This window comes from Cottoperca gobio, chromosome 4 (assembly GCF_900634415.1).
Source record: "Cottoperca gobio chromosome 4, fCotGob3.1, whole genome shotgun sequence".
In the NCBI taxonomy this organism is placed as follows: Eukaryota; Metazoa; Chordata; class Actinopteri; order Perciformes; family Bovichtidae; genus Cottoperca; species Cottoperca gobio.
Window position 1 is genome coordinate 20,076,691 of NC_041358.1, and position 16,386 is coordinate 20,093,076.

The following is a 16,386-nucleotide window of genomic DNA, read 5'->3' on the forward strand; positions in this document are numbered from 1 at the left end:
CACCAACCAGTCATGAGACCGGCTTGATTTTGCTTTGGACCCTTAATCATGACGCTTTCGATAATAACATACTAGAAACATCATGTGACCCACCAATCAGTGTAAAGAGCTGACTTCATCAATGCTGAAAATACATGTAGTATGATGATTTTCCCGTGTTGTGTCACTCATGTAGACTCAAGTGGTTATTTCTGATGAGGAATGCATGGTACTGTTGTAGTTTTACATACTTCCATCTCAAATCACCACACTGAGGAGTCAATTTCATCACTGGTCATCTAGAATGGGCTGATGGTTGTGTTTGTGTGTGTATGTCGGGGGGAGAGGGGAGAGGGTGCTCTTAACACAAGATTAGATGTGAGCAGTGGTTCTGATTACACAAGGGTCTGTGAGGCACATGTAATCACGTCACACAGCTTAGTTTGTTACCATCTCTTACCAGTCTCTTCCTCCCTGCTCTGTTTGGCTGTCTTTTGAAAACTTTTTTGCAGCAAATTAATGCAGAGAGGAACAAACTGTAATAATGAGTTCGCTGTGAAGAGGCAACCGTCTCGTCTCTGATGGTTCCAATATATGATTTTTCTTTTACAGTCTAACAGTCTGTTATTGGAGTTAAAGCTGTTGGCCATAATAAAGGATGCCAACAGCGCAGTAAAAATACCACGCATTATCTCGCTCTTCAAAGCATGAACACATCCTCTGTTGTGCACAACACACTGATTTACATTAACAAAAAAAGATGATGCTGTATAATAATGCTCTAACAGGATTGATGGAGCTGGTTCTTGCTGGTGTTTTACTTATATTATGCATGTCTCTCTGGATACCTTTGAGTTGGTAATTTGAATTTACCATAATATGCATTCGCTGCTGTCTATCATGGATATGAGGAGCAATAACATCGTTGCATGGATTTTGTTATTTAAAGGATGGATTGGAGTTAATGAATCTGCAGGCTTGAGAAACGTCTTGAAATACAATTTACAGGATCTGTGCACTGACACCTTGGAAATTTGTCGTACACCTTGGAAATTTGTCTTTGTGATTTGTTCTGTTAGTCGGACAAAAAAAGCAATATGAAGACTTCACCATTAGTTCTGGGAAATTTTGACAGACTTTTCTAACATTTTATTGACCAAATGAAATTGGCAGATTAATCAAAGCGGAAAATAATTGTTTTCTGTATTCAGTACTGAAAGCTATGAAAAGGTTTAAAGGTACATGGTTAAACAAAACTAAGTTTAAACATTCTTTGTGATAATTTCACAACATTTTGTGAAACTGTAAGTAAGTGTATATCTGACCTTCTGTAGTTTTGTGTCAGTTCTTCCTGTCATTCCCAACAACAACAATCTTCTATCTCCTCTGTCTTTATTCCTCCCTGCACCGTTGTTAAAGCTGTGACTGACCTTTTCTGTGGCAGCCTGTCTAACCACCCTGGGATATATGATATAGCTGGAGGATAGGATTTAATTGACGTGATAACATTCTTGAGGTGTGTAAGGTGAGGATGAGGAGTAGGTATGGAGAAACGTTGAAAGTAGAAAGGTTACGCTCTTGAGTGGTCCTTGTCATCTAAACTCATGAAGAGACATTTTCAACCTTGAGCAATGATGTGATAGGAGACAGATGAATTTCTCTCTAATTTTAAGTGTTTTGTTTCACTGAGCAAAACCACTTGAGGATGAATCAGTGCCTGAGGCCAAAGACCACTTTAGAGTAGTTGTTAAATCAGTTGTGAATATCTTCAGTATAACCATGTTTCACTGCCTCACTCCACCTTTTTGAGCCCGAGTCTTTTCCACGATCTTTACATCGAAATCTACAGATTTCTCTTTCGGTGAGCTCGAAACAAAACAACAGTGCAAGTCTGAGAAACTACTCCACTGGCTGCTTTAAGTACCGCAGACATGCTTATCTCAACAGCTCACTTATCTTTTGCAAACAGGAACAAGAAAAATCTTTTCAAGTAAGGTCTCAACTCTAAACGAACTTGATTGAATCCTTACATGAATTTCAAAAATAGATTGTTATACAGTATTTATTTAATGTCATTATCTGATACAACCATCCTCTGAGATGAATCACAGGGGAGTTTTCAGCAGACCAGAAATAGAAGTGCATCGTGATTCTTTATCTTTGCTGCAAGTTTATTTCCATTCATCCATCCAGAGGCTTCAACATAGTGCAGCTCATGGTGTGCATTGGTGCGGTTGTTTCCTGGCCTACATAATTGAGCCACGTCACTTACTTTTCCTGCAGGGCATTAATGAGCTGAAACAGCAGGCAAATACTTTCCAGGAGCGGATCAACTTTAGCATCCGCTGCACTTCTGACCGTTGGATTGTAATCCGTGTAACATTGGCTGCATTTGCATGTGTTTGTACATTGACATTGCTCACTTTCCTGTAAAGGGTTAGAATATCTCTATTGCTCATCTTGAACTCAGGATTATGTTCATGTGATTTGTGGCTATAGCTGATCATGCCCATGAAAACATTCTTCACCGTTAGCTTGTTGGTCATAGTAGCTAGCAGAGCAAAATCATTAGCATAAAATTCAATGCATACAAACAGATTCTATTTCATCCTGACATACGTCACATTATGGAAGCTAAAGAAACTCACGCACGCACATACACACACACTTTTGGATACATTACATTCTTAATGGAGCATCATGGTACTTTGATATCTGCTTATCTTTCTGTAAAGAGAGGACCTTTTCTTCCATTAGAGAGTCACTGGAGTCCTCACCACCTCTGAAAACATCAAGGTGAACCTGACTAAGGTGCTTAACTCCCATCGGGTCCGGTAGAGCTACGTACATGGTAAGTAGAGGACAGTGGTTATACTGGGAATCTCCCAGATGGATGAATGTGTGCTCTCAATTGATCTAGAGGAAAAGCTTATTCCTCTCTATTTTTAATGCTTGTAGAACATTGCCTACTTACATTTTAATCTTGCTCACTTTGCAAAACTTCAGACAAGTCTAGACAAAGTGGCCACTGAGGAAATAAGGTCAATTGTATATGACAGCCTGAGAAACTGAGGTACCCAGATTTGACGTTATTTACTGTATATGTTATCTCTGTATTTCCTCCCCTATGTGACATATAGGGAAAGAGGTGGGAGACTGTTCAATTTAATCAATCTCATCGCTTTCTCTGTGTGTGATGATCTGACACACATGTACCACACACACAGCCCAAAATAGCAACAAACCCTGGTATCTATATTACTTGAACTAGACATTCCCACAGGCAGAAAGCCCCTATCTGACATACAGGCCTCTTTCCTCGGATACAGACACACAGAAGCAACTACACTCTAATTGCCTCTGTCAGTGATGGATTACGCAGAGAGAGCAATGAATTGGAAGATACAATGGAACAACGTTTATCTTGCCACAAGAGATGAGGCTTGTAGAAATGAATAGGTAGGTACCTTTTTAAACAAGGACATATAGTGACATATTTCTTTGTTTTGCTGTCTTCCTGTCCTCTGCATCCTCAGCATATTTGTTTCCAAATAAATACAATGTCACAACATATTGAAACATTTGTTTATCTCCTTCAAGGTAGTTGAAAACACAATCCCATTGTTCCTTCTCTTTTCTCCCCCTCTTCATTACCCTTGCTAACTTCATTCCTGGTATTTCTGCTGGTAGATTCTTCATTGTGTTTTATGATATAATTAATGCAGCATCTATCACAAGCAAGATTACTCAACAAAACCAACGGCAATCAAATCCAACAACTGTTTCCAAAGTAATGTAGTAGAGGTGAGTTGACCTCAGGAAATGACCCATGTAACATTTGATGCTTGCGTCATCATATGAACACAAGTCAGGGGGGAGCAGTGCCTTCGCCCTTTTCCCTGGCACAATGCTACAGCCCTTGTCATGTGGAGAAAGATTAATAACACTTCCATGCCATGCCTTGTTACCTACACTTGTGTGAACATGACTGCCTGCTCACGGGCTTACAGATGTAAACATGCACACAGTAACATGCAGGTGTTTCTTTTTTTTGTGGATCTTGAAAACGCATACTGTATGAACACGCATGAACTGAGATGCACATGATTATGGCCAGATTGAGGCCTGTGCGACTGCTCTAGGGGAGGAGTCGGTCCTGCTCTGCTAACGAAATCTTTCAGCCTTTAGACCTATCAGCTGGTGTACCCTTGAACTCTGCATACATCCCATCTGTACACCCATCGCCTCTCTGTGCTCCGCTCTGCAGCCCAGCTCTCAACTTCTGCCAAGGAATTCATTGCCTGCATGTCTCATAGGTATTTATAGAAATGCAATGCAATCACCCGCTTCCAACAGACAAACTCCAAGAGAAAGTTATATTGTATAGATACTGAAATACACCACACTCGATTTGATAATTAGTGAACAACTTCACCCTACTTCTTCACTTAGAGTAGCAACTGCTGCAAATCCATCCACCTCAAGACACTAAACAAATTCCATATTCACAAATGCTCTGTGTCTGTCTTTGCAAGTAATGTTAAATTGACACAATTTTCAGCTACAGTATCATTATCCTCCACACTTCATCCTTCATTCAGCGAATACAAATAACATCAAAGATTCCTATTTCCACTTCAGCCTTACACAAGAGAGCTGTGGAGGGAAAGATTATTGGTTCATGCGGCAAAAAAGCTTCTTGAAATTAATTTAAGAGAATTAGAGCAGCTCAGTTTACGTTTCATTATTTTGACTTCTTTGCAAACGACTTGCTTTTTCCTGCTGTAGACCGCTGGGTAACGGTATGTTGTAAGTACAGGGCTGTGACAGAGAGTGTTGAAATGGTCATTAGTGGTAATAATGAGAGGGAGGTATTTGTGGGTACATGCTCGGTTTTTTCTGAGCGTTCTCCTGCAATTATCTGACAAGATCACAGACTCAGAGAGGAAGAGCTATCGTGTAGCGCTGAGGGTGAAGATAGAGTTGCTAGGTTCAAATCCAGAGGCAGGATGTCGGGAGTCGGCAAATCAAAAGATGAGTATCTCTTCCTTGAGGAGGGGAAACTGATTCTCCCAGAAAAACAGTGATGAGAATGAGCTGTGATGAAGACGAGAGCGATGCTTCACATGTTCCCCATGTAGCAACTGCCTTTGGACATATTATGAAGGCATGAATCTGTTCTCACTATCCAGTTTACTGTAGCTGCTGTATCCTAAACGCATGAAGAGAGAGCCAAACAACGTGAATGAGAGGCTGAGGGAGGAGATGATCTAGTGGTCTAGTGGTACAGCTTCCAAATATAACATGTGTGTTCAATACCAGGGCTGTCACCATTGTGACAAGGCACTTAACCCTGTTCACTGTAAGTTGCTCTGGATAAGAGCGTCTGCTAAAAGACCTGTAATGTCTCTTTGTTTAAACTGTATTAACTGTAAAGTGATTAGGCAGAAGAAGATGTCCTGAAGTTTCATGAAAGTCATTCAGCTTCTAATCCTACTTTGTCTACTTTAGTTAGAGCTTCAGCTAAATAACAAAAGTTGATAATTAGAAAAATAATTACCAACACAAGTGATATAATCTCTTCAATAATTTATTAAGCAAGAAGACTAAAGGTTTCCACATGGCTACGAGTAAACTGTAAACTGGATGTATGTGATGTATCCCATACCCTTGGTCTTTTCTTGTTGAGCTTTCACACACAAAGTTTTCTTATTTTTAAAAGCTTTTTAAGGTTGCTCTCGTTACAGTCAGGAGACTCATCAACATGTTCATTGTGGTTGTAGCAAACAGCTAATGGAAGCAATTAAGGTACTTTTTGGTACCTAAAAACGTTTGGTTTTTAGGTTTTTAGAAAAATATTGAACTATACCACAGTTGACTCGATTCTGTCTGACAGTGTTGGACTTTGGTGATTACCTGACTTTTCCTGTATGACAGAGGATTTCAAACTCAGTAGGATTCCTCCTCTGGGGACAATGAATGTCTGTACAAAATGTTATGGCAATCCATCTAATAGTTGTGATATAGAATAGTTATATTTGTGGATTGACCAGCAGACCAACATTGCCATCTCGTAGAGTCAAGTTGCTAATGTGGCTAAAGATGCCAAATATTTGCTGCTTTTTAATGTTTAATATCTTTGTAAATTCAGTCTCTTTGGATTTGAGATGTTGGTCGGACAAAACACGACATTTTGAAGATTTCCTTTTGCGTTATGGAAAATCTTTTTTCACTATTTTCTGACACATTAAATACTAAATGTTTAATCGAAAAAAAAAAGCTAATAATGATATATTATTGCTATTAGGAGTAGTGGAAGTAGCATAAATATACAGTTCAAGAAGAAAAACAGTTGAATAATCGGCACAATCTACGTATTCAATACCTTATACCAGAGGAGGGGCGGTGCTAACTCCTCACTGGGAAGTCCCTTTAAATATCTGGTTGAAAAATCCTGCTCACATCTGCCACAGTGAAGTGGATATTTGTTTATCAACAGCTCTCATCCATGATAGCTCATATCTCCCCGGAGGACCAAACACATGCTCTCTCGACTGACGCCTGGTTTCTGGAGCAAATTAATTCCCTGTTGGAGAATGACTGTTATGAATGGGTTGGGCGAGAGAGATGGATGGGCTAGCCATTCTTCTGCACAGCCCTCTGCTCCCCGTAACAAAGAGATGCTGTGGCTTGTCCTACTTTTTTGTGAGGAAAAATGTGGCTTTGTACAGTAGCTCAGGGGACTCTCCATGTAGGGCTGCCGTGTTAACTGACTGAGCACACAGATACCCAGAGGAAATCTAGCAACAGAGAGAAGGATACGAGCTGTGAAGCTGTGAATTTGGGTGCTTCACGTTGATTTGATCCCTTCTCAGATGCACGCATCTTGTTTGAGAAAGCCTGTGTTAACATTTGGTGTGTGCAGGTGTGTGTGTCAGGTCCCATGACCTTCGGTTTGAAACTCATGATGTTGCGTCAGAATTGTGAGCCATGATGTACACAACACTTGTTCTCTGTGAACTCAAAAGCATACGTACAGTACGACACTTATTTATCTGTCAAACAGGTAACAGTGTCCTAAGAGCTACACATCTGTAACACGATCCACTTCTGGTATTTGGGGAAAGTTCTTTACCTCAAACTTATCAGATAGCAATGAAACATTATAAAAATGTAATATGTTTTATATTTTGTGTAGAGTATAAAAATAGTTTCAACAAACTGAAAACTGGAAACTGAAAATGCATTCTCTGCGCACTGAAGATCATCACTTTGTCCTTTGACAAACAACCTCTATGGGGAGGGTGACTCTGGCATTTTCTCCTTGACAGTCTGGTCACCTTGTTTCATTTCAAAAAGTTTCATTATAAAAATAGATAAAGTGTAGTACATTTGTGGTACACAATTAGCTTTTAAAGTATAAAGGTTGCATGGGAAAAAAAAACTTTTAGGATATCGCTGATACTGTTGGTTGTATGTCAATACTGTATTGGAAAGAGTTTACATCAAAACTCATCCTTTTCTCCACATCATGCTTAACATAATTGTTGTTGCACTATCACCAGCAGTGATGTGCCCGAGGTGTAAACTTAGTTGTTAGTTGCAAAATATTGACACTTGTACACTTGGTAGGACTTAAGATACATTCCTGAAGGAATGTATCTTATTGATGAATAGCTGTCAGAGAAAATCTATAATCTTACTCAAACCATAACAATCAATAACAGAATAGAGTTTTTCTATCAAGTACGTACAAATGTCTTTCTTCTCCATTGGATTGTGGGAACCTTTAACAGTGCATCAGTGATCAGCCAATAACCAGTGCAAGGTTATTAATAGGCAATTACATTTTAGGCTATATTGATATGCTGAATAAAGCGAGCAACAGCAGAGCATACAGAACTGTAACACAAGTTATGACAGAGGCACAGGAGGGAATTCATCATGTGAAGATATGACTCTGAGGGACAGATTAGGGACTTGATTAAAACGTACATAAAATAAATATAATCATAAAATGTCTGGCTTTGTTATAGCACCATGACTGTAATGCTGCCTTTTTTTCTTCTTCTCCAACTTCCACTCCCTTCATCCCCATCTCTCAGATCTGCGTCATCATTCACACACACATATGTCTCTAATGTTCATTTTTTCATTTTTTTAATAACTTTATAGGATGGATGGGTGTTATGAGAGCACAGAGCGCAGATGACAGTGAATGGCAAAATTACCACATTTCCATACTATGTGAGCAAGAACAACAACCCTCAATCAGCTTATAGGACAACTGCTGCTGATGTTTGCTTGAATCCCTGTTAGTCTCCCTCTAGTCCGCTTTACAAGCTCCTCAAGCTGCTCAGGGCCTATGTAGAGCCTTAACTACCCAACCAGGGAGAAGGAGAGATTCCCATTATGCCCCCCCTCCCCCCCCCACTGTGAGCAGTGACTGGATGCCGGCCGCCTTGGTGAGCCCAACGGCACAATGCAAATCCTTTAGGTTGTTTATCTGGCCTCTTCAGCAAACTTCACTGTGTTGTTTAATTTTAAAGAGAGGAACAGTACAACTAATGTCTCACTTGTGAACTATACACAGTAATTCACTAAAATGTTTTCGAGGGGACAGAGAGTAACTCTAACGCCGGTTTTAGAAGACATTTCATAAAATCGACTTTGCAAAATGAGGAGTGGCACATAACGTTCTACAGCAGACTACTAGGATGCTACGGATTACACCTCAACATAAATGTTATTCCTGTTTGAGGAAAGAAGGCTGAAAAGTGAATTTGTCTTCAGATAAACACTTTTTGACATTTTGTTGTGAATTTAATCTTAAATTGAAGACAAAAATAATGAACTCCTCTACGCTTGACCCCACAAACACACCTTTCAGAGCAACTTTACTGTTAAACTATGGCCTTTCTCTAGTCAGCTCCTCTCCTTCTAATTATCCTTTGGTGAGGAAATATCTTTCTTTCTCTAATCATCATTTTAATAGTGCTCATTTCTCACAAACTTCATGAAACTATTCTCCAAAATACAGCGACTGATCAGCTTTGCGCTCAGCTGTGTTTCTTGTAGACATTTAGTTTCCTTCCCGCACATCTCCAACAAGGAGAGCAGTACAGTCTGTGGAGCTTTCGTTCCAGCCGGATACCACCTGATTTCACTCATTATCCTGGCTCTTGAAATAGTCAGGCCTATTAAATCACTCTTAATCAAGACCATGGTTCATTAAATCAAGGAGACGTTGAAACGGTCTCTGTGGAAAAAGCATTTGGGACCCCTTTGTCATGCCCGTAGCTGACCACCACGGCTATGTGGAGAAGCCTCGATGAAAGCCTCTTAGTGCAACAGTAGAGCTTTAGTAGACTAAGAGGTCACCAATGATGGCCTGATCCCCTGTGATACTATGATAGACAATGCTTGTATTGTGGTGTGAGGTGTATGCTTGCATAGACCCCTGCTTGTGTTGTGATGCCCTGTCAGTTAGTTGATGCTGCGCTCTGTTGATTATTCTGCATCTGCATCTATTCAAGAGGTTTTCTCACAACTTCATTTTGATTTCAGCATTCATTGGAATATTTTAAATCATTATGGCTTGTAACGTGTTGTTTTGCATTTCATAAAACACATCTAATTATGCTAATTAACCACATTTTAATGTGTCAGTATCAAGCCTGTTTATGAAGTCAGGTTTAGGAAGGGGACGGGAACTCCAGTGATAAGAATCTATCAGGGCTTTGGCGTACAATGAGGGATGCACTAGGTTGTCACAAATATCAAAATCACCGAAACAGAACAGAAAACAGGAAATACAAGTAAAGAAAACTGATTCTGAACAACTCAGAGATTTTTATATTATATCAGTGGCCTATTTATAGCCTCCATATAGCCTCTAAACAAATAGTATTTCACTGTGTCAACAAATCAGGAGCTTAATGAAAAGATGGTGCGATCTTATGAGACTTGATCTACTTCTGATCAACGATAGCATCCATCCAAGTTCTTCCCCGGGGAACATGGAATATGATAATCAAATTATGTAATCATGTTATGCTTAACGGAGCAAATATTCCAAGGCCTTGGAGCATCATTTCCATTAATCCAGGATGTGTTTTATACACACAGTACAAGTGCTCCGGTAATTAAATTCACTGTAAACATGAATATCGAAGCAGGGAAACCGCTGCAACAATTAATCTGTGATGTCAAAATGTTATGGGAAAGTACCATCTGAGGGAGTATGGATGGAGACAATCCACAAGATCTTTCTTATATGTAGTACATCAAAGCAAAAATATACAGTAGGTTGACTGAAACAATATCTCTGGTAGCTTTTTGTTTGATAAATATGAGCAGCCGTGCTGAATTACATCTTCACAGGAAGAGCAATGAGGCTGAAATCCACACCCCTAAATTGCTTTTTGTTAACTGCATCAATCTTTTGCAACACTTGATACAGTAAGGTGATCGTCTCACAAAAATGGAAGAACTTTGTTTCATGCACAACACAAATGAGTTACTACTATAGGATGCTGATTATACCTTCATTCAGACATATTTATATTAATTATAAGACAAAAAGATTGGAGAAATTGGAGACACGAGTCCAGTGTTATCTCTAGAAATCTCAGATAGTACCTACGCAGAAGCCCCATCTACACCAGCCAACCATGTGAACAAGATTTGGCGTCGTTTGTGAAAAACTCTTGCCAAGATATTCGATCTACCTAATATTGTATCATTGTTTGCAGATCTGCAGCAATTATACAAACATGTGAGAGTGTTTATGGCTATACCTTACGCTCCATGGATTATACCGCCACATTAACCAACACATATAAATTCACCAGGTCAGGGAGAAATAAGAAGGGCAACAAATTAAAAATACTGTGACAAAAAGAGATAGGATATCCTTATCTTGTTCCCACAGCCAACTGCTTCCTGAGCCGCAACAGTATAAGCTGACAAATCTTGCTGACTGACAATTGTGCAATAAAAAAAGGACTTACAAGTGTATCTGCAGTACATAGAGAAAAGAAATATGATAGCTCTGATTATGAGCGACTGATTGATGTCACGTAGTTGTTACATCAAGAACTGTGTACAGTATGAGCTTCATTTACAATTCCTAGCTATGGCTCACAACTCTCAATGATTTATGCCCCGAGACTGCATTCAGAGGTCCCATGCACACAGTGAATTATGTCAAAAAGATGATTTTAGCATTTTAGAGGGCGTACTCCACATTTATGTAATGTTTTGCTATGTTTTCAAACAATATATACTGTGAGTTAAATAAAATGCATGCAAGATATGAAAAAGCTAACTTTCAAATGTCAAAAAGTCACCTTGTTCAGAAAGCATGCAGCCTCGCCTACATTTGTCTTTTGAAAATACAACTTTTGAATGAACATCACGATGAGATTTAAATCATAAATTACAGCAAGAATGTGCTTATATGCAATTACTTTAAAATAAAGAGTTCCATGTTGATTAGAAAGTTTTACATTTTGTATATGTTTCTGTAGCTGTCATGATATAACAAACCCCACCCATTCCCCACACAAGCAATAACTCTCTATCTGACAAAGTTCTGGAGGTATTACGCGCACATTCTGCTAGCTTTGAGTTCATACTTCATGCACACGCACCCTTGACTTCAAGGAGCAAATGCTGTCAACATCAAGATAAATGCCTCCGTTACGCAAGCGAGTGTCGTGTCAAAAGATCCATTACTGAAAGATAGAGCATCTGCTTCGCATTCACTGGACATTTGCTGCTAAATTAGCCCTGTATAATGGTTGAGAAAGAGCTGTATATTATTTCAGCTAAACAAGGCACAGTGTAAGGACTTGCATGCATGTGATGAAAAACATATAAAGTGTGAGATAATTGAAACATCATGGGATGAAACATGTAACATTGTGATAAAACACGTGTTTATTATTTGATTGTGTGTCTTTTACATAACTTAACTCGGTATCACAGACTTTTCATTGACCCTTAAAAAACACAACTGGGGTAATCCAGAAAAGAGCTGCCAACTGCCTTTTCATGCATTTTCAATGAATGCCGCTGCTTGAGCAATATATCATGAAATATTAAATTTTGGTCTTTAATGCTCCTGAGTACTGACTCAGGAGAGGTCTTTTATTACGTAATCAACTGTCTGTGAGCTGACGTTTCTCTGTCAACCAACAATCCATGCATCTAACATGAAGAAGATGCTATCATTAACCACTGAGGGAGGATTATTGTTTTGCACTGTGATCCTATTGTGTTCAACATTACAATGTGTAATTATATTATATATTACATGTGCAGTGTTGGACTTCTATCTTGTTATTTTGTATTTATTTATTTCCTTCTTGTCCCAATGTTTGCTGTCTGAGTTCAGTTTCATCTTACGTGATGTAACATTAAGTATATCGTTAGCACTGTAGTTTGACAATTGACGTCAGCTTGCATGACGTCACGTGAGCATAAGCGTGCACGTTAAGAAACTAATGATTTGTTTCCCCTAGTGTCCAAGCTGCCCTGCTTAAACGGGTATAGGGGTACCTCCTGTTTACATTGGTCATGCACCTGCACGTGCAATATGCGCGCTACAGTAGCTCTCTCTCTGTCTGTTTTCTCAATGACTATTGGAGATAATGTAAGCTATAGCTGACTAAGTAGAGCACTCGCATTTTGTAGTTCCCTGGTCATTCCATCCCATCAATTTAAGCAATGTGTCCGCTGTGTTGCCAAGCAAACATCCCTCGGTTAGGTAAGAGGTCAAAATGAGCATGTATTGCCCATTCTTAAAAACACCGGTGTGCGGTTAGTTGATCGCAGAAATCTCTACTTGTCTGGGACTAACCGTGATTATCTCATATCTCTTGTATAAAAAATGCCCGGGCTCGCTGTTCACATCAATTCATTTGTTACATCACAACTGTTCGTTTTCATGGAAAATGAACAAGCAAAAGAGGCTGACTTCTTACCTGTAAATGCCCCTGGTACATATTGAGCATACAGTCAGTCGCGGATCTCTCCGTCAGCGGATCTTTCAGACTTCTTCCAGACTTGTGAAGCAGAGAGTCAGACAGGAAGTGTTGACATTAAAAGCTGTAGCAGAGTTTATGGACAGGAGGTCCGGAGGACACACAGAGCGGAGCTGTCCTCTCCTCAGGTGCTGAAGCTCACACTTTGCGCTCATCCAGGATTTCTGTGCGCGGTGACACCGAGGCGCGCCGGGCGCAAGAGGAATACGGCGTCGGACCTCACTTTAACCTTTCTGCAAAAGTGTGTTGATGCTGGATTATAACAAGAACAAGCTTTTGCAGTCCTTGTAGGAAGAAAAAATCACCGCGATTTAAGTCTTCTGCGTATTTCTATCTCTCGGTCTCTGACCTCGCCTCTGTCTCCCTCGCTCCACACCTCCTCTCTCGGCTGTGGTCTAAATGTTTGACGCTCCCCGGGGTTCATTCTCTTCTTATAGTGCGCTCCTCTTCCCTGTTTCCTAACTACTCCCTCTGACCCAGCCCTCTGGTGCCTCCTCCAGTGCTGACGTGCTCCACAAGGAGGCACCAAGAACATTTCACACTTCACAGCATGTTCAGAAAACACATGGAAAGCATTTATTACAGATTTATTTTCGGAAGTATCCTTTTGTAGTCATGTGACATAGGCTATATTTTTCTATATTTTTAATTTGTGTCCTGTAAACAACACATAGCAATTTATGTTTTGGCCAATTTCTGTGGATTTTCCATTGTTGAACCATATGTTTCTGTTTCTTACTCTCTGGCATATTGTTATGTAACATATTGTGCAATGTCTTGATTAAATGCTAAAAGTGTACAGCACATGTTATGTTTAAAAGAGCGTGATATCTGCATGTGAAGAGCAAATTAGTTGTTGTTCCCAGTTGTCCAATTAGTGGAAGAAGCAATTATATAACCAAAACTTTGCAGGTCATATTGTTTCCTGGTAAGCTTGTAGGAGGGCTACAGTGGGCCACATTAAAAAAGACAGCCACATGTTAATAAAGACAATTTTTCATCCTATATAACTATTTGAAGTGGGGAGTTAAGTTTTGACAAAATCAGAGATGACATTTTTGCAGTAGACTAATCATGTATACTCGGGCCGGCTACTGGACAGTACAGGCAAGAACTGTATACAGTGAACTGAATTAACGTTAATAAATATACAAACAAGTAAACATATTACAACATAATGATGTGTGCCAAGGTAATCTGGTGCAGGTTGTGAACCCTCCCATTTTTTTAGCTAATTATTTTCATAGGTTACCTCTTACTAAAACCAACGTGATGGTACAAGGCTAAGAAATTGAGTAACACATGTATGGGCAATCTTTGTAACCAATCAGAGAGCTATGCTGTGACTGTGAATTCGTAAAGAGGGTTGACAGCGATTCATACATCGCTCATGTTGAGATGTTGTTGTGGAGTCAATAAAACCATGTTTTTGAGTCCAAATAAGCTGTGTCAGCTTATTTGACAGACACACTCACACTTCTCTGTAATATTATGCACAGCTGGCACAGCGTGGATACCTTTGAATTATTTATCTTCCGACATCACACCAGAACTTACCTACTTTAGTTTACTGTTGCTTTTCTGACACTGATGTTCTGAAATATTTACAGTTTGTAGAGTGAGATCATTTGTAGAATAGCAGATTTCCAAACCTCATGCTTTATTATTTTGTTTTGAGATTCAAAGGCTTTTGAGGAACGTTCTGCCGTTGGATAAATAAGCACTTAAGACTTCAATGTCTTTTTTGACACTATGAGAACGGTGACAGTGAACCGAAAGAGTAAAGTAACTGGGGATGCATGATATGGATTTTTATTCAGCAGATACCAATGAGATAACCAATGGTTACACATTTTTGTAGTTAAAAAACAATTTCATAACCTGTAATTTAGGCACACCTGAGGGTAAGAAAGCCTAAAATATAGTGATAAAATTTCTTGAGTCAGCGGGCGGTGCTTGTTCTTCTTCTCTGTTTTTATTGGCGGATTGTAAACCAACTTTAACCTACTGGGACCACCTACTATATCACAGTGTGAAGAGGCTGCACATGTTAAATAAAAGTAATTTGGCTTTGTGTTATAGGCTGATAATTTGATAATTGTAATAATATATAATATATTTTGGCCGATAGTTTATCGGCCGGATATACATTATATTGTGCATCCCTAAGAGTTACGTACCAGATGAGCTGAAACTTGCAAGCCGAGGGGAGCTGCAGTTGCAATTGATAGTTCTCTGTAGGTTCATCGCTATTAGTGACACATTTCACACTGTCACATTGTTGTCATATTCTCATTTGAGGAAAAATATTGATTGTAGCCACTTGAAGGATTCTTTTATTTTCAAATTTCATCAAATCACATTTAATTGTCACAAACATTGCAACACATCAATCACACACAGTACAATGTGCAGGGACTGTGTCTGTGTGTTTGTGTCTAGTTCAAGAAAGCGAATAAGGAATAGTTAAAGAAAATAGAATAAAATAACCAAATCAAATCAAATCATTTTTAGAGTTTCTGAGAAATTAATGCAGCAATGAAACAATAAAAACAGATTAAGTTTTAGAATTGGAACAATATAACCGGTTCATACAACATATGCAACTAGAAGGGCAATTGGAGAGCACAGACCTCCGCCAAGGCCAAATGCCCTTTCTCACAATCTTAATGAAAGTGAAAAATAATCCAGTCCAAAATGCAATGAGTTATAAATTATACGTAGTGAATTATGGGTGTGAAAGTCAGAGGTTCAGTACACGGATGGCCTGAGGGAAGAAAGCATCCTCTCTGTCTTGGCCTTGAGGCAGTGGCAGCGCCTCCCTGACCGCAGCAGAGAGAAGAGTCTGTTGTTGGGGTGACTGAAGCCTTTTATGATCCTCTTTTTATTATTCCTATCCTCACTGAATAACAATGTATCCATTCACACTTCTTGTTCTGAATAAACACAATGCACAAGTTCACCATATGCATTGCATGCAAACCCCTTTCTTTTTTACCTTGATGCTGGTCATTAGTAGTTGAGAATGAAAGGATCACAATGAAACGACGTTGATCGCCATCTGGACAGATACTAGTACACACTGTACTCAAGTCTGAAGTTTTACTACTCAACAGAGTACATGAATTAAAGCAGCACTCGGCAACTTCTCACACTGGCGGCTCCAAATGGCAGCGAGGGGTCACTCACTATATGAGCCTCATTGACCGAAAATCATGTAATGCATGTCTGCTGGCTATCATAAGGAAAAATGATTGTTTTCTCTTTATAGAGTGTTTAGTCACTCATGACAAGATTTATTACTCTTTATTTTTGATCTGTCACTACTTGTGGGCAGAAAACTGTCACCTGTGTTCCA

The 16,386-nt window shown here is 39.4% G+C and overlaps 1 protein-coding gene across 1 annotated transcript in view; it reads right to left on the bottom strand.

Moving 5' to 3' along the window:
* pex5la (peroxisomal biogenesis factor 5-like a) overlaps positions 1–13,032 on the bottom strand; it is an 80,035-nt gene extending 67,003 nt beyond the window's left edge. Inside the window, exon 1 of the mRNA XM_029429720.1 lies at positions 12,969–13,032. Coding sequence (XP_029285580.1) covers positions 12,969–12,998 — 30 coding nt within the window. The 5' untranslated portion in view covers positions 12,999–13,032. The remainder of the gene's footprint in view (positions 1–12,968) is intronic.
* Between the last annotated feature and the right edge of the window lie 3,354 nt (positions 13,033–16,386).